This window comes from Montipora capricornis, chromosome 6, assembly GCF_036669925.1.
Source record: "Montipora capricornis isolate CH-2021 chromosome 6, ASM3666992v2, whole genome shotgun sequence".
In the NCBI taxonomy this organism is placed as follows: domain Eukaryota; kingdom Metazoa; phylum Cnidaria; class Anthozoa; order Scleractinia; family Acroporidae; genus Montipora; species Montipora capricornis.
This window is the reverse complement of record NC_090888.1, coordinates 5,105,264-5,132,763: the sequence shown is the minus strand read 5'-3', so window position 1 is coordinate 5,132,763 and position 27,500 is coordinate 5,105,264. Positions and strand designations below refer to the sequence as shown.

Here is a 27,500-nt window from a genome sequence, read left to right as displayed (position 1 = left end):
TCGTGAAACGGACGACTGGGAAGTTTTATTCAGTTTCTGCGTTCATTTCCCATGTCAGCACCTTGAGACGCCTTGAAACTTTTCTGGAAACTGTCAAACCCTGCTCACAGACAGGACGAAGGTATGACGAATTCAATAAAGTTTTGTATATGTTTTCAATGTTTTAACACGGTGCTATGACTAATCGTTGTATTGCAATTTGGTTGACCTAGCATTAGTACTGATAGCGACAATCAAGTCTCTACAGGGGTATTTAAAAACCATTGCTTGGCATTAGCTGGCATGTTCCAATTCTCTATGAAGTTATTTTAAAACAGCTAGGAGACCGCGGTGTTAGAGCGATACCGCATAAAATGTCACGGGGCCCGCGACTTCTTTCCGGGTATTTAGGTTTAAAAGAAAGTTTAATTGTACAGCTCATTCAGTTAGACAGCGACACATTTCCTATGTACGTGATCTGGTTGATCTTCGTCATGATTTGATGCATGACTGCACAAATTTTGCAGTCATTCGGGGAAGATTAGATTTGTTTTAAGGGATATTTTGCAAGACATGATTTCTCTCTTAAACTTTACAGCACTGACTGTGCCAGTGTCAGGAATTCGCAAAGCCTGGCCACAACCCATCTACCCCAAAAAATATAATCGAATAAAACCTGACTAATTAAATTGTCGGAATGAAAATAAACCAGAACGCAATGAGAGACATTCAACGCAAAAATATCTGTTCGTGAGTGTCAACAGTCTAAGATTTTTGGATTTTACGTTGCCGCAAAATTAAAAGCAGTAAATTTCTTCAATGAAAATCACAACCAGGGAAAAAGAGTCCCTTGTGTCTTCGCACTTTTTGACGGTCAAGAAGGAAGAAAGAAATTCTGCCCCTTGAATTATTTCCCGCATGCGCCTCATATAAAACTTAGTACTTCATCTGCTCAAAAGGGCGTTCACTCGGACCTGGAAAAACCCTTAATCATCTTCGTGTGCAGATAATAGTTAAAATCAAAGTGGTTTGTTTTTTGCAGTTTTTTTAGGGTAGAGAAGGTCTTAGCCCAATAGGAAGATTTAAGAATTAAAAAATTCGGCGTGAAATTCCGTTCTACCTTTAAATATATTTAGCTACTCTGTGTAACAATATAACAGTTCAATTTCTCTTCTACGCGGTGGACATCTGTTGCCTTCACCATGCACTAAATCTGTATCTGTAGCCTTTGCGGGTTTTCTGGAAATTATCCCCTCGACTCCATTTCTACTCTTCCAATACGTAGCTAATATAGAATGGAACAAAAATCCATCAATGCACAAGTATCGTTGTAGGTAAATTTGAACTATGAGTCGGAATATCTAAAATGTGTTAATCGTTTATTACCATTTGGTATCCGAGACAGTGTTGCTATCCATTAGTGGCGCGAGCAGGAGGGAGTTACTGGCATTAAGTGTTGCTCTGACTTAATCGCCCTGTTTCACCTCAATTCACTTTGAGTCTCAGAAATTGCGAGGATTTCGTTCCAACTTGTACGTCTCTCCCCTGACAAGGTCCTGTCCGGCGCCATAAAAACACATACCAATTACTCTTACTCCTTTGCCAGGGATGGTGTTTATTTCTTCCTTGATATTTATTTGAACATGCTCAGGTGAATACTGCATTTTGGCTCGATCGTCTGAGTATGCTCAACTGTATCTTTGAACATGAGGATAAGTTCTGTTCTTATTGCATGCGAAACGCATGTGATAAGGTCTGATCATATTCACAGCATGCACCCCTACCTACTTCCCCTCGAAAAAAAAAGTAATTTCAAAAAACACAAAAATCTTGTTTGTGTTTTTGGAAGTAGAGTACGAAAGAGCTTATACTTTTATTTTCGTCGTCAGCGCTTCTCACGCTCGCCAGCTGTTTGCTGAATTTTCTTGGCAAAAAATCAAGTGCAAAAATTCCTGTTCTCCCAGGGTACCGCTCTGATTGATTTTGCCGTCGGAAAATGAAAATTAATTAAAACTGTCTGCAATGAAACTGGCCAGAGTACACTTCAAAAAACATCTCGCATCCAAAATAACCTCGGAAGGAAAGGTTTTGTTTGTTTGAATACACAGTCTATGATTGAGACAAAGGGTTGGTTTCAATTTTAAAACGCTGTGACCGTGTTTAAAGAATGCTTTTTCAGGTCGCTCAGCGAGTGGTAGCCGCAAATTGCTTGCTTGTTCCATTGTCAGTGTGCTACATAATTACATTTACTCCTGGTTCCTGGTTTGACCGAATCACTGCCCAACACTCCATGGAGAATTAACAGCTGTTCTGGGGAATAATGAGTTAAAATAACCCCGTTGTCACATACAGGAGAGGAAGATCTGTAAGACATACGCTTGTGATGGCTAAACGATCCCTTGAATGAAGACTAACGAAGACGAATTATCACGGAGATGTCTCTGTGCACTTCTGGCTACCCTCAATAATTAGGCATTAATGTAAGTAAATGAGCGAAACGAAGAGATAAATGAAGGAAATATATTCCCGAAGAACCTTCATTGTAGAAGGGTGCACTTGCATCTAACAAAAAACGTTTTTTGTCGTGTTAAAGAAACAGTGTATGTTGCAAATTGTGAATTGGACTGTCGCAGACAGACGTTTCCAGAAACGTTCAGAGAAATGTCACACTTTTAGTGTGAGTTACACTGGTCAATTAAAGCATGAAGAATTCCTCAATTCTTCTCGACATGGATCTGCAGAACAATCCACAGTTCTGTAAATTTCTTTATTGACAATCCCCACGGTTTTCGACATCAGCACCTACACCGCTTATCAAAATAATCGAAGGTTTTGGGAAGACTTATTACCAGGACTGTAGCATGAATCTTATATAATTTTTGAGCTGTTAGTTGTTTTGTTTGCAGGTTTTGTATGTCTTGGCCGCTATCCAAGATGTCACAGCAAGATTGGGATAACGTTTGTAGTGATTAATCAGCGTACAGGAGTACACAACGGAGCCGCTCGACAAAAAAACCGCTCTGCAAGCAAAAATCGAGCTGGCTGGGAAGTCAAACGTTTTATATTTAACTCCCTCGGAATTTTTAAAACGTCTTTTCCTTGCTGGGAAGATATTCTCTAACAATGGCTCTGGCTGGTAAAAAAAGTCCTGAGTTGTCCTGGCAACCAGATTTCACACATGTTAACGCCTGCCGTCACACCGAACTTTTCCATCAGCAAGAGAGTATTCTTGGTTTTCACCCACGTGACCTTAGTCCTTGACAACCGTCGTTAACCGCCATTGTGGAGCCCCTCGAATCGTAAACAGAGACGCGTAGAGAGAGATGTGAGTGAGTTGTAGTGCGATGGTTCTCTGTATAATACCTGGCTGTGGAGTAAAATCTGGAAACAAGGAAGGTATTAGTCTATTCCGTATACCTATCGTTGTTGATAAGAACGGTGAAAGTTAAAAACAGCTAACAGAAGATCGCCGAAACGCGTGGATTTCACAGATAAGCCGAGACGACACGAAATCGAAAGACTTTGTTTCTGGAAAGCCTGCCTTACTCTGGGACAGATACAACGAACAAAGGACAATTTAAAAGCTTTCGCAGCGATTGACTCACGGTTTAATGTTAGATTTTAACTTTAAGTGTGGGGTTGGACTTATTTTGCTGAAATTGTCTTTACAGGTTTAGCAATTAAAGCTTTTGCGGTGATTGCCAGTAACGGCTTTTGCTGTGAACAGTTGTGTTTTATCCTGTAAAGCTTTCGCAGCGATTTAGCACGCGTTGGTTCAGGGTTTTAGGGTAAAAGGCGAGCGAGTCAGAATTTGTCGAAAGTTGGCTTTTTTTCGATAAAGCGTTTCTCGGCCGGGTTTCCACCGATGTCTTCCCAATTCACACCACCGAAGCGCTTGAACCCCTCGAACAAGTGTGCTCAATTTCGACCGATTAAACCACAACGTCACGGAGAAATTTATCTTCGAATATTCATCTCATTAAGTATGCCCGATGCAAATGAGGTGCTCCGGTTTTGAATATTTAATGAGGTGAATTTAACCTGAGTATCAGGCGTTTGTGATACTCAGGTTAGCAAATGTCTAACTCGGAGGCGTTTTATTCGATTTCGCTGAAATTCGACAGGCGAATGCGAGGGATGGAGCGCCCAAATTGACTGAGTTTGAAGGAAATCGGACGAATTTCGAAGGAAAAAAGCTTCTCACCTTCTCAAGGTGAAGGACTGAGACTCTAATCGACCAAGTACTTTGACAGAAGAAGAGGGAAATCATCGAAACAAAGGGAATGAGGAGGCCTTTTCTTCTCATCTGGTGGGCCATAGCAGTTAGCGAAGGTATTAAAAGAAATCCAACTGGAAACTGATACAGATAAGGTCAACGCCGAGTGTCAAACTTCCGAGTCACCTTGGCCACAAACAACAACAATCTTGCCCGCGATTTCCTTCCCTTGCTTAAACGGACGCAACGAAACCAGAAATCATCTGGTTGTACGCTTTCAAAATTTTGAAGGCCTTAAACTGCTTGTTTGTATAGTAGCTTGTCTCTAAAACTAACTAGGAAAGCAAGTCTGAGACTTCTAGAGGAGCCAAACTGATCGCTCCGTATGGCCGCTGGGTCTACGCAAACGACAGAAAATCTTCTTCAAATAGCGCTCTCGAACGTGGCTTTCGGGTTTTTTTTGCGTAGGATGAAAGTACTGGTACCTCGTCGAGTGATTTTGGGTCGCTTTCTTGGGAAATATCCATGGGAAAGATGAATTATTTGAAGACTTCGAACGTGAGCACTCAAAATGTCATACATTTCCCTATAATCAGGGGCACCAGAATGGCGGAAACCTAATTTGCATAAGGTTATGACGTCAGCTGAAAACCGAGAATTAATTTGTCTGTGCGATACCGCAAAGCATAACTCGCGCTACGAGGTCCTGGCAATATAGGACTTTGTACTTTCACGCCTTTTTTGTTAAAAAGATTGTTGCCCCAAAAAGCCAAGGACATTAGGCGGTGTTAGTTGGACGTATTTTCCAAACAGTGTACTGTGGCGAACAATCCAGAGGTAAGCAAATGTAACGTTAAATGTCAGAATCAAACGCTAATAAAAAAAAGCTCGAAAGCTAATTATCCTTCGATAAGCCTGGTTTGCCTAGGATAGCCTGTTAACTTGAACTGGTTGTTGGGGTATGAACAGTCGATCTTTGTCGCAGTCAGTATCAATAGGCTGGCTTTTAGCGCTTTGTTAATTTCCTTTAGCTCGTCGAACTCGTTCTGAATGCTGTTTATGTTCAAGTGTATAAGCAAATCTTGGTTGTGACGTGTTTGTCTCATGTTTGACATTATGCACAAAGGGTCTTCCTCAGAACTAATCGAGTGTGTCGAGTCGTTTCGGTCTTGTGAGAAATCGATCGTGGAGTTGAAGCTTAGATCTCTGGGAAGAGCATTCAAGAGACACATTGTACAGATCCAACAACTGCGTCTGAGCTGCATTTGGAGGTAATTATTCACAGACACGCCAGCGCACTTGATGTGATAGCGAAATTTACATGTGTTTGACATTGCACGTTTCGGTGGTTCGTTGCAATCGTTCTATCACATGTTGTACATTTGGTTTTAGCACTTGGTCCGGGGTTTGGATTTATATCTCCACACATAGCTAGTCTAATTAAATTAAAACTAGCTGTTGAATTTGAATAGTAGTTTACCTTCGAGGCTAGATAAGCTTTCTTTCTCGTCGACTTCAAGCCAGTTAATGGCCCGGTAGCTTTGTTGAAAACAAACTGAATTGGATCGTAGCAAGGAACTTGCAAAATACGTGGTTTTGTTGATGCCAAGTCGTGGTAAGGCTTTATCGAATCCTCTTGAAGTTTTATATACGTGCTGACGGAAAAAAAGCCACAATTTGCGACAGCGACAATCCATTTTTAACTTCGACAAAGCGATATCTTTTCACTCTGTTATTTTGACAGCAACATGACCGAGCAGGCCAGCATGACTCTAAATCTTCTCTTCTCTTGGTGTTGCTACGTGTATACTTGTGCAAATTAAGATACAGTATATAAACAAACCATCATTCAACACTTGACGCACTTGTTATGCGGTGAGGCGGTGAGCGTCCTATGACTCGTCCCCATAAGGGAATCCCGAACCATCGAGTTTGGATTCGAGTTCGAGTTCGAGTTGGACTTCGAGTTGGACTTCGAGTTGGACTTCGAGTTAGACTTTGAGTTGCACTTCGAGTTAATAATTAAAACGCAAGTATACAATTGATAATAATGTATAATTATTATTTACTATTAATGTTAATAACCAAAGAGATGTATAAGCTGGGCGAAGAACAGGAATTCGGGGCAATATTGGGATTTTTCATTTTTTTTTTTTCATGTAGTTCAAGTAATAAAATTGCTGACACATTAAAATATAGAGCAGGGATATAGGTTTTCAACAATGTGTGGTACCTTTTGTCACTGCGAATGAATAATAACAAATTGTCCATATTTGGGGTCGTGGCCCATATATGTTGGGGAATATCCACACTCAAAATTAAACACTCGAAACTTGGACTGTATATCCTTCTTTATTCCCAACAATAATCAACGTTCGCTCACACCGTACATACATTCCAACTCACAACAACTCTTTCCTGTTTTGGCATTTTAAAGGTATAAGATATCTATTATTCGAATATGATAAGTACATGTCATATTCTTATCTCCTAAACCACATGGCGCACGCTACGTTCAAAAGCAATTAACTGAAAGCAATTAACTTGTCAAAATACATCCTTATCTCTTTAAAATTGAAATACACGCGATCAAAGTTTCTATCATCCTTACAATACAAATACCGGCTAAGTTAAGAGTTATATATATATCTATATATCTCGCCTTTATACTTATTTATTTATATGTATTTTATAATCATTCGGTACACATCTTCAATGCAAATAAGTGTCAACCTTTTGAATTCTGTGTAGGATAAAGTTATTATTAGGGCCGTTGTGTTGCGTTACGTAACGCGGTATCTTCCCCTTCACCTCTTGTCAATTTATTTCAACTCGAAGTCTAACTCGATCTGCAACTCGAACTCGAACTCGAGTCCAAACTCGATGGATTATTTCTCCCGCAAATAACGTGTTCATATTTTTTTTCTCTACAGTATTATTTTGAAAGCAATTTTGTGTTTAAATTTTAACAGGTAGACCATCACGTGACCTACTTTTCATAAAATTGTGGGCTATAAATTAAAGAATGCCGGAAATGGAAAAAGCATGTGACAAAAGGTACCACACATTGTTGAAAGCCTATATCCCTGCTCTATATTTTAATGTGTCAGCACTTTTATTTCTTAAACAACATGAAAAAAAAAAATGAAAAATCCCAATATTGCCCCGAATTCCTGTTCCTGTTCTTCGCCCAGCTTATACATCTCTTTGCTTATTAACATTAATAATAAATAATAATTATTCATTATTATCAATTATATACTTGCGTTTTAATTATTAACTCGAAGCGCAACTCGAAGTCCAACTCGAAGTCCAACTCGAAGTCCAACTCGAAGTCCAACTCGAACTCGAAATCCAACTCGATGATACCTAACTATGACTCTTATTTCCTTTTCTGGTACAAAAGTCGACACGTAGTCACCTCAGTCATGATTCTCTGTAACTCGATGACTTTTATCGCGTCTGTGCTGTTTTTCTGGCGCTTTTTGCTAACGTGGAGTACGTGAAATGGGAAAACATTAAAAAAATCGCACAGCAGTCACGGCATTCTCAAAAAAAGCAAAAAGAAGGACAAAAAGAGCCACGAGAGGAAAGAAAGGAAAGGTAAGTTGTCTGACACTGTTTACTAGTAATTACGGACTAATAATTACTAAAGAGGGTTTTGACGGCCTTCGCTTGCATTTAAACTGTCCAGCAATGACAGCAATTAATAATTAATAATGGGAGGGCTTAATTGTTGCTTGATTATTACGTATTTCGATGACCGTATAAACACTTCCGCAGCCCGTTTTCAGTCACATCATTCTCAAAAAAAGCTAAAAGAAGAACAAAAAGAGCTGCAAGGGTAAAGAAAGGAAAGGTAAGTTGTCTGACACTGTTTACCAGTAATTACGCACTAATAATTACTAAAGAGGGTTTCGACGGCCTTCGCTTTCTTATAAGCCCACCCAAAACTACTTACGAATTGTGTAAGCCGGGGTTTACAGCCCAGAATTTTACAAAATTTCTGATCAATACTGGCGGGCGGGCCTTGAAAGGTGGGGAATAAACTGTTTTCTCTTTTGCATGCCGGAAGCGTGATGTGCAATGACTGTAACCAGTCAGCAAACTCTGCCACAGTAATAACTTCCAAACTATCAGCCATTTTATTTTAGAGTGGGTCAGAGACCGAGAAGAGAATGAGAGCCAAAGGTCGCGGCAGAAACAGTTCTACAAACCAATTATAGTAGTTAGCAAATCGTGGATGTGCCGACGCGTCCTTAAAGGGGCTAGGTCACGCTATTTTAGGTAATTTTGTTTAATTTTGTTAATTATGAGCTCTAAACGTCAAATTGGCAGAACAAGAGTCTTTCATTTGCAAAATCACGGCGACATAACAACTGAGAATGATTTTTAAGCATAGTAAATGACATTTTGATATAGACTGATATAAATTTGAAAAAAGGTGGGCCGACGTTTTTCAAATTTACCCAAATTCAATCCATTTCAATCCTCTCCAGTTTTATCCATCCATGTCCCTTCTTGGCTTCCCTGTGTTTTGTTAGAGTTCTTCTATAGTTTTGAACAGTTATTTTGATATTTTAGTTAATTCTATGACCATTCGATCAGTGCTGAAAATGCCTAAAATAGCGTGACCTAGCCCCTTTAACTGTTTCCAGATGAGTTTCTGGTAGAACCTAGTGTAAGCAAAGAAATATTACTTGAAAATAACAGCATCACTGTTTCATGTAAACAAATTTTTCCCTGGGACGAGTCGTTGATGATGGCGGTTGCATCGAAAGCTGCTCCGTACTAAAACAACCTTCTAAGGCCGTAAAGCATGGTTATTTAAGTAAGTTACTTGTAAAGAACTGAGATACTAAAATGCCTGGAAAGCCAACGAAAGTGCGAAACGAAGGAGGTGCAAGACCAGCAATCAAGCGCACCCGAGAAGGAAGTTCCCAAACGGACGATGAGGCTGACTCCACCATCTTGGAAAGGCTCACCGCTATTGAGGAGAAATTGTCCACAATACTCCAATTAGTTCCCGAACTCGAAGGTTATAAATGCCGCCTCAACAATCTTGAAGAAGAAAATAAGAGTTTGCAAGAAAGTCTAGAATACGTTCATGCCGAGAATGAAGACTTGAAGAAGAAAGTTGACATTTTAACTTCAAAGGAAGAATCCTCTTGTATCGAACAAGAACGCTTACGCGTGGAACATGATGAGCTTTGCCGTCGACACATTAAACTGGAATCTCATAGCAGAAGGGATAATATTAAATTTTTCGGCGTTAAAGAGAAGAGTCATGAATCCAACGCTGATACGGAGGAAGAATTAAGAAATTTTTTGAGGTGTAAACTAAAAATTCCATCCAGCGACGAGGCGCAAATTAATTTTGAAAGAGTCCATAGAATCAATACAAGAGTGTCCGATAACAAGAAACCGCGTCCTTTTATTGCAAAAGTTTCCCAATATCAGGATAAAAACTTCATCAAGTCGTTTATTAAAAACCTCCCAAAGGGCTCAAAATACGGAATAAGCGATGACTATCCTAAAGAAATCTACGAGATAAGGAAGAACCTGTATCCGGTCCTTAAGGCAGCGAAGAAAGAGAAGAAATCAGCCTATTTCAACGTTGACAAACTCATCATTGATGATCAAATTTATCGGGGACCAGAGACAGCTAATTTACCTCTCTATGGACGCATAATGAGCAGTTGAATAGTCAATTTGGGCACAAATAGTTGTCAATCGCAATTTTAAATATGAATTATTACCCATGACCGGCTGGCCATTTCTTATTGTGGTTTGATTATCACGCTCAAATCCCGTCTATAGTACCGCACAAATTCTAGGTAAGTTTGTTTTTAATATTTTTTGTACTTAATATGTTATGTCATGCATCGTGTATTTCTGTCCAAAAATCATCGTGCACTGAAAATCTCTGGTTAAAAATCAAACATTTTAAACTCGATTTTTCACGAAAATTGGCACATGAAGTTTAAATGGTTAATTACAAACTATTAACACTGAATGTGAGAGGGCTAAACAAATCAAGAAAAAGAAGGCAATTGTTTCGCTGGCTCCATCAACAACAGTCAGATGTAATTTTTTTGCAAGAAACGTATTCATCGTTTCAAACTATAAAAATGTGGGAAGCTGAATGGGGGGGCAAAATGGTCTCCAGTCATGGTTCTACCCATAGTAGAGGGGTTATGATTCTTTTCAAACCACGCCTTGACGTTTCCTTTGAAAAAATTATTTCTGACAAACATGGCAGGTTCGTAATCGCTGAAGTCACTGTTGATGGTGAAAAGAGCGTTTTCGTGAATATTTACGCTCCAAATGAACAAAAGCATCGTGCTCAATTCTTTAAGGAAATATCCACTTCTTATCTAAAAACGTATGCAAATGAAAATATTGTTTTAGCAGGTGATACAAACTGCGCAATTAGCTGCATGGACAAATGCGGCGGCAAACCTGTTGATGAAACACAGGAGGCTGTTGTGGAATTTCAATCTTTGCTGAAAACACACAGCCTTATTGATGCATGGTGTTTTAAGAATCCACAATCTTATGGTTTTACATGGAGTAACCCATCAATGAAAATTCAATGTAGATTAGATTATTTTTTAGTATCAAAACACTTAAATCATCTTATTAATGAATCCAGGATACTCCCAAATATTTACTCCGATCATTCAGCCGTCTCACTATCCTTATCATTTCACAAACCAGGTCCTCCTCGTGGGCCAGGCTTTTGGAAGTTCAACAATTCTCTCTTGGCCGATAACTCCTATGTTGAAAAACTATGCTTCTTAATACCACAAGTAGCCCAAAAATACCAAGACGTTAAAGATAAAGGATTATATTGGGAAATGATAAAAATGGAGATAAGAGCATTTACGATTAAATATTCCAAACAAAAAGCAAAGCAACGCACAATGAAGAAAAACGTCTTTTGATAAGATTAGGGTAATTACAGGAATCTCTTGGGAGGAAATACAGTGACATGGACAAAGTCGAAATGAATAAAATCAAAACTAAGCTCGAAAAAATTTCCGCTTTTAAGACGCGCGGTACAATCATACGAAGCAGGGCAAGGTGGTATGAGTTTGGTGAAAAAAATTCGAAATATTTCCTTAACCTTGAAAAAAACAAATCATAGGAAAAAGCACGTTACGTCTTCGATTAATGACAGTGGTATGAAAATAACGAGTCCAAAGGAGATTTTGAAGGAAGAGGAAACTTTCTTCCAAAAAATTTACAGATCGAGCAACAAAGATCCAAACCTCCCAGAGTTCAATCAATTTTTTCAAGCCGAAAAGGTGCTATCGGCGGAGATGGTTGCGACCTTTGAGGGTTATATCACCATTGAGGAGTGCGCTTATGTGTTGAAAAAAATGGAAAATAACAAAACCCCAGGGTCGGGTGGTTTATCAGTAGAATTTTACGGTAGAAAGTTTCAACTACGCATTTCAATCGGGACATTTGTCTATTTCTCAAAAACAAGGAATAATTTCTCTGATACCAAAGAAAAAGAAAAATACCGAATATTTAAAAAATTGGCGCCCAGTTTCATTATTAAATGTGGATTATAAGGTCGTCACTAAGACAATAGCGACACGCCTAGAAAAAGTGTTACCACACATAATTCACCCTTCCCAGTCAGGGTACATTAAGGGTAGATTCATTGGAGAAAGCATTCGTCAAATAATCGATATAATGGAATTTACTAAGAATAGGCAAATTCCTGGTATCGCCATATTTTTGGACTTCGAAAAAGCTTTTGATTCTGTCGAATGGGATTATATTCAAAAGTGCCTTTCAAGCTTTAACTTCGGTCCCCAACTACGTCAGTGGGTCGTACTATTTTATAAAGACATTTCTAGTTATGTTCTCAACAACGGCCACGCTTCAAAACATTTTTTCTTACAACGAGGAGTACGTCAGGGTTGTGATTGCTATTGAGCTTCTAGCGCAGTCAATCAGACACTCTGACATTATTAAGGGAATTAAGATTCAAGCTAACCAAGAAGTAAAGCTAACTCAGTACGCAGACGACACAACCGCTCTGTTGGCAGATGTACAATCGGTTGAGAATCTGTTCGAATTGTTGGCCAAATTCGAAAGTTGTTCTGGATTAAAGATAAATCAATCGAAATCTGAAATGCTTTGGCTAGGATCACTAAGTCACCGGAATGACGCAATTTGTAACCTTCGGCTCAGTCATGAACCAGTATATGCCTTAGGCGTTCACTTCTCTTATAACCACGAAACCGCTGTTAAAAAAATTTTCTTAGAAAAATTGGAAACATTAAAAAAGACCCTTAATATGTGGTCTCAAAGAGACATTTCATTACAAGGTAGAATTAACATTGTTAAAAACTTAGCTTTGTCCAAGCTTATATTTGTATGCAGCGTATTGGAAACTCCGGAGCATTTTGCAGACGAAGTTAACAAACTAATTTTTGATTTAGAACTATAAACCGGCGAAGATTCGTAGAACAACTCTGATTAAAAGTAAAAAGAAGGTGGCTTAGACATGAAAGATTTCTCTTTCTTCGATAAAGCGTTGAAACTTACTTGGGTCAAACGACTTTGTTCCGAAATTAATGCTCCGTGGAAGTATATTCCAACCTATTTCTTAGCCAATGTAGGTGGAATAGAGCTGTTTAATTGTAATTACGACACGAAACTTCTTAATCTTAACAAACACATTCCATCGTTCTATAAACAAGTCATCGGTTACTGGCAAGAAATTAAGATAAGCACTCCTGGAAACAAAGAAGCTGTGCTGCAGGAAATCACCTGGAACAACAGATTTATAAAGGTTAATGGAAAATCCGTTTTTTACTCTAAATGGTGCCAAAACGGCATCAAGCAGATAAAAGATCTCTTCAACGTTCCGAAAAACTATTTTTTTTCCGTATGGAGTGCTAGCCGACAAATTTTATATAAAAAGATGTCATTTTTTAACCTACCGCAGCCTTTATCGGCCATACCGAGTGAATGGAAAAAATGTTTGTTCAAAAATGAAAGCAACCCAACACCTGCATTAACCACATGTACTTCAAGTAGACCCCTCTCCTGTGAGACCTTATATCAAGAACTTCTCACCCGGCAAAAATTACCCAGTCCCACCGCCGAAAAAAGGCTTGAACATTATAACTTTCAGCGTGACGATTTTTCTAAGATTTACCTTTTACCTTTTAAGGCTACAAAAGAAACAAAACTAGTTATGTTCCAATACAAAATCATTCACCACATCTTATTTACTAACTCATTATTGTACAAACTGGAAAAAGTTTCGTCTCCGCACTGTCCATTCTGCCCCGCAATACATCAAACTGTTACACACCTGTTTGTTGAATGTGCGCAAGCGTCAATCTTTTGGTCTGAATTTCAAAATTGGATTTTGCAATTATGCAACCTTGAGTTAGATCTGTCCCCCCACGAAGTTATACATGGAATTATTCGCCAATTGAGTCCACCATGTTTAGCTCTCAATCATCTCATAATACTCGGAAAGTATTTTCTTTATGTTAATGCACTAAATAACGATAAATCATCTCTTATTGATTTCAAAAGATTAGTGCAGGATAAGATAGAACTAGAAAAATACATAGCAGTTACCTCGGGACAACAAAACTTTTCTTTTCTAAATGGCAGAACTTTACACACATTTTTGTTGATTGTACATAAGAGTGGTTTCCGTCAATGTACCACATTTTAATTTTGGTTGTATTCAGTAACCTTTGCAGTTTTTGTTTGTATTGTATACTGTGCAATATTATAGCGATTGTAAGTACTTGCAACTTTTGTTTTGTATTTTATTTTTTCTTTCTACTTCGCATTGCTTTTTATGTTGTAAATTAATACTGTTTGGAAAGTACTGTAGTCATTGTACTGTTTGTATTGTAAGTATAGTAACTTTTGTTAATAAATGTTGTGTATTGGAAAAAAAAAAAACTGTTTCCAGGAGTACCCAACGAGAATATACTTCAAAACCACTTAAAATAGCATTGTTACATGTATTTTAGTATTTAAACGGTAGATATACGCATGTTTTTATCCCCTAACAATTTTTCATCTGTTCGGATTTCCTAGCTGAAAGTCTAGTAATGATCCGAAAATTATAGGGATCAAAACTTACCTTTTCGAAAATTTCAGCCAGAAAAAAGGCTCCCGAAAATTCTAGGTGACCTTTTTAGGGTAAAAGTCCGTTAAAAATGGGCAATTATACCATTTTCAGGTGTTCGAATATCCTAGGAGAGGCAGGCAAGCAAGAAATTTTACAACAAATGTTCCGAAAATTCTAGATCTCAAATCGTCTTCCGAACAGATATTTTCCGAAAATTAAAGTTGGGTGCCCCTGTGTTTCTCTTCCAGAAAAGCACATGTTGGTGCCATAATGAGGCTCCTGTGGCTAAGCCCGTTACGGTCGCTAAGATCACTAAAACCGTTCAAAAGTCTATCTCTAGCTTTCTCAGTAATGGTCATCTCAGTAGTGGTTGATAATTAAATTAAACAAAATTACAGGACGCCAAAATTAAGCACGTTTAGCCAAAATTTGTATTCTAGCGAAACAGCGACAGCGACAATTGTATTGCAGCGAAAAAACGACAGCGACCTTTGTCTCTAGCCAAATAGGCGACACGTGGGCTGGAAAATGAGCGACAAAGGGACATCAGAAGCCCCCTTGGAAGGCCTCACAGTTGGCAAGAGGCCTTGTTCAGTTGCCTTCATAGAGTATTGTGAACATTCCGGTTGACTTGTTGAAAGTATAAAGGGATAACGAGATTTAATGAGGAATGGTTTCAACTGTAAAGAACATATTTGGTAGATAGAGTTTATGTTTATTGAGTTCAAGGCTTTGTCTGTTTACAGAAGAACAATTTGAAAACGTCTTTTTTTTTTTTTTTTTTCAGAGCAATCCTTGGTTCAGACTTCCATTCTTGAGCTATTCAGTAACCTCGGGGATTAGACGAGAATTAATTCTGAATGATGATAAAATATGCTTTCTTAGCAATTGTGTCTTAAAAGAAACATCTGCATCAGGTAAAGAAAATATTTCTATTGAGGTACAATCAGAAAATTTGTTAATGCGAAAATTGTTGTCTTTTAATCAGTGTCGCACTCTATTTGGAGATTACATCTGGCGACGGGGGGCTCTGGGGTCCCCCCCCCCCTTTTGTAAGCCGTTTTTTACTCAAACAACTTACAATATTCAGGTTGCGAAAACGCGAGTACCCTCTCTTTGACAGAGTGTGACCCCCCCTTTGAAAAATCCTGGCTATGCCCATGACTTGTAGGTTGTAATGGTCTAGCTTGACTTCACGCCCTTTCGTCCCTGCAAAATTCCTTCAATGTTGAATCGACAATATTGATTAGTATGACAAATGTTTCGTGTATTTACCAAATTTAGGGTGATTTGACGTAAACAATCAAATGGATGAACTAAAGCGTCATAAGGAGAGGAGAGACGTTTTTATTCGGTACTAAATTTATGGTCAGTGAGAACAGGGTTTATTGAAATGGAACTTGTTTTTATTGAAGTTTACGCCATATTTTTTGATGAATTGGTCACAAGTTAGCAGTCGATTAACTTTGGCGAGACATTATTCTATCGCTTGCTAGGAAAGGAGTTTTTAATTTCTTGATGGAAACAGTGCTAGGGGTTTCTTACGATGAATGACTGTACTGCGTTTTTACAAACGTGTAAATAGTCCGACTTTCCATCTTTTTAGTTGGAGGACGTTTGGCCCTTTGGCCCTTACTTTAATACGTTAGTGCTGTAATATTTTCTGCATAAAAACTTACTGTTCAGCTCCATAATAGTTATGCAAGCTTTTTGCGGGTAATGAACACAAAGGCATTTCTCAATATTTTGATCCACTCTTAAATTGTTCAACATTTATATAACTGAGGACAGTATTGTAAATTGGTCCTCTGAAGCATAGTGTGGGACTTGGCACTACATGTACTCCAATTTGTACATGTCTATTGAAATAAATGTATTGAAAATGCTTACTGGTGAAGTCGTTAGAAGGATTGTCCAAATATGATATAGAAAATTCATGATTTTTAACTCCCCACGTGGGCTCCATTTGTGTCCATATGCGTTTTCCACGTATTTCCATCGGTCGATTATCGCAGTAACCCATCTAAAACCATTCCCTTCTTCTTGGACAAATAGGGAGCAAATATGAAACGTTTACCAAGATCAACTTGAAGCGTTGTGATCTTGAAGACGGGGCTTTTAGTCATTGAGGAATGCGAATTTGTGTTGTCGCGAAAGAAGATTATCTGGCAAATCTTTATACCCAAACCAATTCTGCAAGGTAAAGAAAAGGTGTCGGGATCATCCGCAAATGAACTAATATTTATATCAGACAAGTAAATACAGGGTGAAAAGGGATCACAATTAGAAACCTTCTAATTGTGGGATGAACTTAGAAAGTGCAGCTGCTTTACGAGGCTACCTGTACGAATGATGGTATATTTATCGTAGTTTTGGTGATGTTCAGTTTCTAAGTTTCGTGTTTCAGTTAGACCTAATTTAGCGAGCAGGATGAAAGACAGCATTACTTACCACTCTGATTTTCTTGTCTTGTCCATCGAAGTTCTGCATCTCGCGTTAACACACCTTGAATTGGTTTAATTGAATGTCTTCCACCCACACCGAGGCCGCATCGTGCTTTTGGTCAAGTCGTGCCTGTCCGGCTGTTACCAGTACGTAAGGCGTATAAGCAAAGCTTTTATGAAAGAAGAATTTTGAAAAACGGTAAAGGACAGGGGTAAAAGTTTTTTTTTTTAAATAAAGGTAATGTTTATAGGGAGAAAGCAGGCTGTCGTAGCTCTTTTCTGTAGCTAACCAAGAATGACATGCTTTTGCAATTGGTTCCGTCCCACCCTTCTGTCATAGTTGTTAGTCCAGCTACTGTTTTTATCGGTGCTTCTTGGAAAGCCAAGTAGTCAACGAATGTGAGCCCGCCATCAGGTGTTAGGCGGTCGTTTATTCCCGCCTTTAGTGTACACATGTCAAACAATGTGAATTTGACATTCTCGACCCAGGCCACCGCAGCATCGTGTGTTAAGCTTCCGGTGTAGTTGAAGTAATTGATGGATGTCAGTACGTAAACTAATTCACGGGTGGACACGAAACTCGTCTTAAACTGAACCAATCTGCATTTGACGTCAACTGTATCTAGAGTGAACGTAACGCGAACCCTCTGAATGACAAACGTTCGAAATCAAAAACATGGGAGAGCGTTGAGATTGTAAATGTTTCTAATGCAAGGAAAAATAGACCAGTTATTTTGAAGTTTCTATTTCTTTATATGTAATGATCTTCAAAAATGAGTGATTAATTAATGCAAAAATCGATTCCTGGCCCAATCATGATATTGTAACCAATTTCTAGCGAAGGTCCGAATGAGGAAGGGACAGAAACTGGAAAGTATTCAGTTTGGCATACTGGTGTGATTTAAATTCTTTTGACGTTTTCTGTTACTGCATGAACCATCTTCAAATGGCAACACTTGTCTTTACAGACTTTGTATTTGTACTTTGGCAGATACTTTGATGAGTAAATCCGTTGTTGTCGCGGAGGGACTCAGATTCATTTGTAGCATATGGAATGCAGACACACGAATGACTGGTTGCATCGCCTTGCACACTCCGTAATAATATGGGCAAGTGACTTCGTTACATGGGTGATAACCTGAGAGAAATTTCATAGTTTAGCCGAGATCCAAATGCATATGGTATTACAGCAAAGTTCTGAGTTTTAAATGCCACGTTTGCTTCTTTTTTAAACTGGATTAAACGGTTGAAGACTGGGAAGACACTAAAATTGTCCTTTTCTTAATTTTTGCGTTGAACGAAAGAGAACGAATAGTAATCAAATCGCTTGTCGAAATCAGTCACTCGGGTATCGGTCGATAACATTCCAGTTCACATCTTGGCCGCCATTTTGGGACATCTATCTCTGTATCTGGAGCACGAGTAGTTCTCGGAATGCGTACTTGCGCAATTGAGAGTTCGTATTTCACGGAGGCGTGCACTCTGATGCGTTACCATCCTTTGACTTGAACGACAACATGTCAAACAGTTTACAAAATTGGCTATTTTTGTGGAACTTCTAATTGGTGTTCTCGATTTGAACACACTTAACTGGTGTGTGATTATCCAGTTTACTTACGGCCTCTATTCTGAACGAAGCCGAAACATTTGGAAGGAAAAAATAAGTTTGTTCTCCATAGCTGTTTTCTTTTACAAATTCACGAAATTGAACCTAATTTTAGTCATTGCAACTTCAAATGATGCCATGATTCGTCGCGCGTATAGTGCGTTGTGTGGACCTTACAAACGACTCATCGACGACATCAACAACAGACAAACAACACACTGATTTACTCTATCACAGTACTGCCCAACGTATTCTACGATACACGTAGAGACCTTATACCTATAGACGGATAGTTTAGTTTTCGCAGCCAATTATATCTAGGCTAAACTGACAGTCGACCAATAATATCAACTAGCGGAGTTCTTATAGTATCTAGTGACGTTACACAAATCACTTGACTCTAAAGATGACTTCCGCTCAGGTTGTCGAAACGTCAGTTAATATCATCTCAAACAGTCCTTGCGTGTCAGGACTTCACTCACCCGGACGATCTTACTTTCTGGGTTCAAACCATTTACTATTATACTTACGTTCCGCAGTGATGTAGATGACAGTGATTGGGTCGTTAGGCGTGTCCTACCGTTGGATATCTTTCAGGTAAACCTCAAAATTCCGTGCTCGTTACGTTCTGAAGTAACAAGTTAAAAAGAAAGTTAAGTTGACGCATTTGGGAATCAGGTCTCAATTAAAGCTCTGGTACTTAGTTCAAACAAATATTGTCCTGTACCTATATTGGGAAAAGCTAATGTCTCAAGTTGAGACAGGATATCGCTTGAATTTAACAGTTTCCTGCAGAGGTGAATGGTCGGTTGCCCGCGTGTTTTATAAAAAAAAAAAGGTTAACTCCTGAATGGCGTTGTTGTCAGCGTCGATAGTTGCTTTAATGTTGTCTTTGTAGTGCTCAGCAGTTGTAATCTTGGTTGGAGGAGTGTAAAATTCCTGATCAAATTTCACGGTCTCAAAGAATTTTAGTAAGAAGTTAGTCTTATTAGGAGGTCACGTGACGTCATCGCCGCCATTATCTCTTATTAGGGAGCTTACGAAACGACGACGCCGACGGCAACGACGACGCTACAAAACAATAGGTTTAGTGAGCAAAAACAATGGTTCTGCACGCTCTGCACGTGCGTTTTACATTTTGGTACATTTCTTTGCCGTCATCTCCTAAATGACGACGTGAAATGACCAAATTCAAGGTTCTGTGGAGGACGTTAGCACATGACGATGAATTTTCAGTTCTCTCTCTACGCTTCCAACCCACTCATACCAGTTTAATTCTTCGACAGTTATTACACATTTTTAACGCGATACGGCATGAAATAGTTTCGCAGTGATATAAATAACGCGAACTCGTATTTTTAAATGAAGTCCTCGTAGCCGTCGTCGTCCTCGTTTCGCAAGCTCCCTATTAGCTTCTTCTGTTCGTCCACCAGAAGTCGTACATGTCTCCATTGTTATTAACGATGAAATGATATATGAAATGGATCATATACGAACTGCGGATATGAAATCAGTTGGAGCTATGATCCTCGCGGTTATGAACGCAATTTTTGGAATTGCGTAAAGAAGCCTGAGAAATTCAGGACTTCATCAGGGTTTGAACCCGTGACCTCGCGATACCGGTGCGACGGTCTAACCAACTGAGCTATGAAGCCAGTGACGTTGGGAGCTGGCCAATTGTGGGTTCCAATGTTCCCGTGAGGAATGAATCAGCGATGGAATGATATATGAAATGGATCTTATATGAACTGCGGATATCATGAAATCAAGTAAAGTATCGCGAGGTCAAGGGTTCAAACCCCATTGAAGTCCTGAATTTTTCAGGGTTCTTACCAATTGCAAAAATTGCGTTCATAACTGCAAGGATCATAGCTTCACTTGATTTCTATTGTTATTGGTGTCTCTAGAGGTTGGTTGAAACGTCCTATTGCATGCAGAAACTAGCGCTTTGAAAGGAACTGTTATTTTACTGTAAACGAGAAAGAGAAAGCATGGCTCGTATAATATTAAATAACTTAATTATGAAGACTTCTTAAGGCAAATTGATTATAATCGAACGTCAAACGTCTCGCCGGTTAGAGCTTCATCAGTGACTGATAAGTTATTTTACAAGACAGAATATATAACGTTTGCAGTCTCGTAGAAAACTTATGTTGCTTTGGTGGATGCGAACTAAATTCTTCGCCGAACGGTAATATGTTGAAAAATACGGCGATGCCATGCCTCGTATAATATTAAATAACTTATGAAGACTTCTTAAGGCAAATTGATTATAATCGAAAGTCAAACGTTTTGCCGGTTAGGGCTTCATCAGTGACTGATAAGTTATTTTACAAAGCATCCAAAGCAACATAAGTTTTCTACGAGACTGCAAACGTTATATATTCTGTCTTCTAGGTTGATCCGATGCTTTGGCGGCAACAAACTGTGAAATGGAAGACTTGACAAGTTTGTCAGGATATTTTAGTCGAGAAAACAATAATTTCAGTCGATCACATTCTTCAGTCGGAAGTAGTGCCATTTGGATGAAAGTCGAAATGCACGATCAAGCATCGTTTTTAATAATCCACGTTTGTACCGGTCTTCTACATGGCTTTTGTAGTGTAGCAGGGGGTCAGTATTTGTGGGTTGTAACGTACACATTCGTTTCAACATGTGTATGTTTGTTGAGCAGCTGGATGCCCAAAAAGGAAGCATGCTATTACTCTCCATCTCCACTTGTTGGAGAAGTTACTTAAGAGTTTAAAGTAAATATTTTTGCTATCATATTAAGATGCTCCGTTTTGCCGACGTATTTATCTTTATCTGTACCCTTTAGGGTAGAATATTCTGACAGAAGACGTAAGGGTAGAATATACCATGCAAAGAGTTCAATTAATATCCCATTACCTTCATTTGCATCCACCTTTTTCTGATAATTCTCTCCTGGCCAATGCCAATTTAATTAATGAACTAAGCTTTTAAAAGGATCAGTTAAACATATAAAACTGGGTCTTTAAATTTCCTCTTTCACTTTTCTATGCCGGTTCCTGCATGTTGAAGCTTTCCAAACAGTTGCTTCCTTTCCTTTAGTTTGAACTGTTTCTTTGAACTGTTTCATTAGAAGCCATACAATAAGCCTCTTAGAAGCCCGATGTCATGACCTGTTAGAGCAAAAGTCGTTTTTTCATAACTCTTTATTCTCCTGTTTTGATTACGTGTACCAAATCGATTCCTGGTCGTGATTGGTTGCACTCGCAACCTATCGATCACTTCTCACCATATGTCGTTTTAGGACTTAGTCTTTGCGCAATATGGACTAGCGGAGCAGTGATTTTCATTTCCCCTTTTTATGTAAGCACATTTATGTGGTCAAGAAACCTTGCAAACGAGTGTAATGGAATAGTTTCAAATTGTGCAGAAACGAAAGAACAAAGCAAAGAAAAATGCCAATTATTCCCTTGAACCTCGACTCTGTTCTTTTGTTGCTGCACAATAGACCATATTCGTATTCTCAGTATTTAATTGGAACTAGCTTGCAATAAAGGCTAATGCGGGGAATATGTTAAAAAGTGTTTGCATTTGAAGAGAATCCCCCGATTTAGCCTCTATTGCAAGCTAGTTTCAGTCCAATACTGAGAATACAAATATGGTCTATTCGAAAATAGCCTATTTATTTAATCTTTTATTTTATTGAATGAAAAGTACAAAGCATAATCATCATAGTGAGGTATACTGCGCTGCTTGATTAATATTTTAACCTGGTTCTCCGAGATATCTTGCAAAATATTAGTGTATCCTTCAGCTGTGAGGATTCAACTTATATTGCAACAACTCGGTAATAGGAAGGAGTGAAGAACGTTTCAATTAGCGCGAAGGAGTTTGATCTTTAATATTATTGCTTAATGTCAGTTCCTTTTTTTAAGACTCTCAGTTTACTTTCAGGGATGTAATTATATTCCATCTTTTGACTTCGAACGTCAGCTCCGAATTCAAGAGCGAAGGTTAGGAGTGGGACAAATAATATTATTTGTTTCTTTGTTTGTTTGTTTGTACCAGGACACGACTTTGGAGATCCATTTTGACGATTCGCTATTTTACGAGAACACAGGCGCATACAAAATGATGTACATTCATCGCTGTGTCACCCCAGCAGTAATATCACTTGTTGCGACGTTTTGTGGAATTAGAATCTGTGGACCAGCCCAGGCTCAAAGCAGAGGTAGATTTTAATACATGAATTAACAAATAAGAAGAGGTGACGTCTTATTGTATAAAAATTGATTACGCCCATAGAAGAGGCTGCAATCAGTAAAGGCTATAATCATCTATGGTGACGTTCTCTTTCTATCTTTTTTTGACATTTCAACTTGATTATAGGAAATATTCTTGCCACGGCATCTACGTCGTTGCTGCTTTCGAGTCCTCTACGCATCGGTGGACTCCACAATGAAGCCAATGACACAGTACCTTCAAGCAATCTTCCATCTGAAGAGGAAATCAGATCCTTTCTCATGACTTCAATAGGATGGAACTGCACCCAGTCTATTGAGGGTATCGCACTTTTCCTATCTGTCTCCTTTAAATTTCATTTATTTTATTCCTTTCTAGCTTCCAAGCTCTGAGGACAATTTTACTTTTTTTCGTCTGGTTTCAACACCGTTCCTCCCTCTTCACTTCCTCAATAGTTCGGGTAGTTTATAAATGTTCATTGAACTAGACTACTGACGAAAATTTTGGGCAATGAAGACTTGTAATTTTGAAAGCCGTTTTCGTTGACGTCGCCGTTGTAGATCATAAGGTTCCTACTTTAAGATCTACGACGGCGACGTCGACGAAAACGTCACTTCAAAATAGAAATTTGCAACATCTTAAGGACGTTTGCGCCAATTGCTACTGCGCATCCTGACAGCGCACGCAAATTCACATGCCACGTCATGCATCGAGCGCGCGCGCTAAGTACTAAAATTGACAATGATAGGGGAAATGGCCATTGCTATAGCTTTGCTTGGATTTGACGATCTTGGATGTTCGGTGACCCCTACTTTTCTTTTCAGAAACAGATTTTATTTACAATTATCTCCACATTGTCCTAAAATGAACGAAAAATCAATGTGGGAAGTTTAAAAAAATTCAAGATTTCTGTCCTCGGGACATAGAATCCTGCAATCTTGCGGCTGCAAGGCGCATCAAACTATCGTCGCTAAATGCGAACTTGTTCTTTAAGGAACCACAATAGTTATGTAAATTCACTTGATGGGTCCACTTGAACAAAGTTTGGTAGAGAACATTTCACTTCAACGTTGTAATAGCAATTATTTGGGCTTACAGTCACTGTGGCCTTATTCGCTAAAGAAGCCGGATTTTTTCAGATTTAGGGTGTTCTTCCGGGCAAGTTATCTCCAAAACGAAGTCGGTGACCCCCCATTTTTTTTACAATTCTGACATTACTAACTCATCATCTTTCAATGGTAAAATTTGCTGAAAAAAATCAAAGTTAGAAAATTTTCGCGCGAACGTCCTTAAGTCTTTCGCAATTATTACTGCGTTGAAAGTGTGAAAATCCCAGTTGGAAAATGAGTAATATTTCTCTGATTTCTTTTTTTATTTTTTATTTTTTACTTTTTTATCCTCAGTCTTCCGGTAACAATTGGAAATTTCACTAATTCTTGTTAACCTTCAATGGCGTCGAAAGTCATTGTAACGCGAACGGCGTTTTAGTGGATGTTTAAACAAAATATACCCTCACGGAACTCAAGAATGTAACGTCAATAGACCTTATTCACGATGACCGCCATGTTCGATTTGCTATGAATTAGCTACACACTTCTGAGGGGGCAAACAACACAATTTCGAGAGGTTATAACGAATATCTTAGCCACACAGATGATTTGTTTCACGTTTATTGAATGTTTATCGCCTAAGTAGTAAAACAGAATGATTACACAAGTTACTTCGTTTTTTTGTCAGTGAAAAATGAGCAGATAACGAAGTAAAAAGTCAAAATGTCAAAGGCAATAAAAAGATATAAAGTTATTGTAAAAAGTACTTAATTCTAAATTCTTAATTATAAATGCACTTTTAGCAATGTTATTTCAATATTTCATTATTTACGGTCATGTTAACTGTCAGGTATTTATTTAATTGCATATGCTCTGTGACACGGATGAAGTCTTGTTTGCACGCACGCCATTAAAATAGGAAGGGATTTTTTGCCTCTAATGGCAAATAAGTTGTTTTTTTTTTCAATAATTTTTTCGCTGGAAAAGGTTTTTGTGAGATTTCCAGCCCTTGTGAATTTTAATATCATGTTGTGTAATTTTCGAGCTTAACAAATTTGCATACGTGGGTTGAAATGTGATACGGGAGGATTGTTGTGGTAGTGCGCTGTAAGCAGCGTGTGCATAAGTCACGAAAATAAACAGGTCTGTTGGAAGCGTGCTTGAGTTTCAACAAAATGAGCCCCAAAATCAGCAAAAATATGTGAATAATAAAGTAGCTGCTATTTCCAAAACGATAGAATTACCTGGTGATAAATAACCTGGTTTTGGAAAGTAAATTTTTGACTTCCCAGAAACAATGGTCAACCTCAAGAGTTGTGCGATTGTTTGTTTGTTTGTTTGTTTGTTTGTGAACTTTATTTCAACACGGTATATTCATCAGTTATTAATTCATATGTAACTAGACCCTCCGTGAGGGTCCACTGGGTTGCCTGTGGTACGTGCAGCGTTCCAGGCAATTTTTTTCAAGTTGGTGGGTCATTAAGACCATTTAAGGGGTCACCCAGAAGTCATACCAGCAGAGGCCCTTTGGCTCACCGGTCCGCACACGTTCGTACGACGAAACAGCTCCTTTTCTGAGGTTAAAACCTGGCTACCGGCCTATTAATTAATCATTTGTCAGAAAGAAGAAATTCCTGTCCTCTTTAAAAAAAATTGACACGCATTGCTTACGTGTGGTAGTGAAGTAACACAGCGATTTATTCCATAATGTCAACTGAGCTGTGTGTTGTCTTCCAGGAGATTCAAGTTGTCCTTGCGTAATATGTAGCTATAACAGTGCACGATATTGTTTTGGTATTGTCTATCATTGTAGTGCTATGGTAGAAGTCTTGGGTAAATAGCCTGAGAATACATGTGGTTACTAGCAAAGTACTGAGCCCAGAAAGATTGAAAAAAATAAATGGGAAGTGAAAAACATTGTCTTCTGAGATGGCATGTTGACAGTTGTCTTTGCGTAATATGTAGGTCTAACAGTACACGATATTGTTTTGGTATTGCCTATCATTGTAGCGCCATGGTAGAAGTCTTAGATAAATAGCCCCTTTAGAAGACATGTGGTTACTAGCAAAGTACTGAACCCAGAGAGACTGAAGAAAATAAAAGGGAATCGAGAAACATTGGCTTCTGGGCTGACATGTTGATCATGCAACTTCTTTCCACCACAAGTGTAAGCGTGCACTGAGAGCATCTGACAGCTTTGTAAACAAAAGTTGAAAGCTGAAATTATTTCCTATTCGGCAGGGTTAGTATCGGGATGGGCGACCTAAGAAATATACCACTCAGTAACAGAAGCATAAGACAGAGAATTCCATTTTAATGCTATCAAATGCGAACCAAGCAAGATACAGATTTTGTTAGCTTGCTTTATGCAAAACAAATATTGATGTGTCAAATGATGCCAAGATACCGGGTTTTTGTTTTTGTTAGTTTTCTTTTTCTTTCAATTGTTATAAATTTTGACAAGAAATGTGCGAATTCAACACAAAGATCACTCTCAGAGGTCACAGTGACCATTGTTTCTGGAAAATCAAAAATTTACTCTCCAAGACAAGGTTATTTATCACCAGGTAATTCCATCGTTTTGGTAATAGCAGCTACTTTATTATTCATCAGCGTCACAATATTTTGCCGATTTTGGGGGTCATTTTGTTGAAACTCAAGCACGCTTCCAACAGACCTGTTTATTTTCGTGACTTATGCGTTACCACAAAAATTCTCCCCGAATCACATTTCAACACATGTATGCAAATTTGCTAAGCTCGAAAATTACACATGATAAATTTACAAAAGCTAGAAATTTCACAGAAACAAGCAACATATTTGCTATATGAGGCAAGAAACCCTTCCTATTTCAGTTGCGTGCGAGCAAGCGAAACACACAATCACAAAGCATATGCAATTAAATAAATTTCTGACAGTTCACATCAAACCCTTTTCGAAAGAACCTTGACCGTAAATAATAAAGCACAAAAGAGACAACAAGCTTCCATTCAAATAATTTTTCACTGTCACATTTCCAATTTGTTTTTACCTTTGCTGAGTTGAGTCTTAAAATGAATGTTACTTGCCAGACAAACAGGCAAACTTTAAATAGATGCGACTTCAGTAAACACTGTGAGACACACAACAGAGATCACAGATCTACTTGTGGTGTTCGATTCCTTCTCTGTCTTTGTTGAACCCGTAAGTTACCAGAGAAATTTCCATTTGGTTTCAGTGTTGTACGTAACACCACCTTGGCGAAATATTAGAAGTACAGCATATTTTGATTTCGGCTCGACGGGCGAAAGATTCACGCTGTCAAAGTCCATTACTCGTCGCTTTTTTAAGATTCCAGATCTTTATGTTTCACCGCCTGTCTTGACGTTCCATTCTTGAGCTCCATGTGGGTATATTTTCTTTAAAGATATACTAAAAAGCCATTCGCGTTACAATGACTTTCGACGCCATTACAGGTTAATTGCGCAGAGCAAGCTACGCATTACCCCAGCCCCCTCAAACCTAACAAAATACGCACAGAAGACTCCATGCACAAAGACACCACCTAGCAGGGGAGTGACAGGCAAGACTTTTCCCGACACGGAAAATAACAAAAAAACCCACGAAATGAAACCGAGATTCCGACTGGGTTTGGCAACCCAGTAATTACATAATTAAACTAACTATATCTAACTAACAATATCCAATCCTACATCTAATCCAAAACCATAAAAAACTGCTTTACATGAATGCCGTGTCTAAAATACAAAAATTACTTAAGAGGATAAAATGAGTTGAGTAGATGACTAAAGTCACTTAAAGATTCTGCCCGCCGCAGATCAGAAGGTAAACTGTTCCAAAGTACCGCACCACTGTAACTAAAGCTGTT

General features: G+C 38.6%; 3 protein-coding genes across 4 annotated transcripts in view; all 3 read left to right on the top strand.

Moving 5' to 3' along the window:
- LOC138051352 (uncharacterized) overlaps positions 1–27,500 on the top strand; it is a 543,513-nt gene that overhangs the window by 204,438 nt on the left and 311,575 nt on the right. The window lies entirely within an intron of this gene.
- The window catches only part of LOC138051354 (uncharacterized), a 76,746-nt gene that overhangs the window by 2,243 nt on the left and 47,003 nt on the right, over positions 1–27,500 (top strand). Inside the window, exons 2-5 of one of the 2 annotated variants that reach the window (XM_068897551.1) lie at positions 59–121; positions 15,109–15,238; positions 22,410–22,572; positions 22,731–22,904. In XM_068897551.1, the coding sequence (XP_068753652.1) occupies positions 22,473–22,572; positions 22,731–22,904 (274 nt within the window). In that variant the 5' untranslated portion in view covers positions 59–121; positions 15,109–15,238; positions 22,410–22,472. Of the gene's footprint in view, positions 1–58; positions 122–1,306; positions 5,033–15,108; positions 15,239–22,409; positions 22,573–22,730; positions 22,905–27,500 lie in introns of those variants that run through there. The other variant, XM_068897550.1, reaches the window with a different exon arrangement.
- Positions 9,059–9,898, top strand: LOC138053129 (tax1-binding protein 1 homolog). Its single transcript, XM_068899803.1, has one exon. The coding sequence runs from the start codon at positions 9,059–9,061 to the stop codon at positions 9,896–9,898; it is 840 nt and encodes a 279-aa protein (XP_068755904.1).

Excerpts from the sequence above, each read along its gene's own strand:
- LOC138053129 (XM_068899803.1), top strand. The coding sequence starts at position 9,059 with ATGCCTGGAAAGCCAACGAAAGTGCGAAACGAAGGAGGTGCAAGACCA.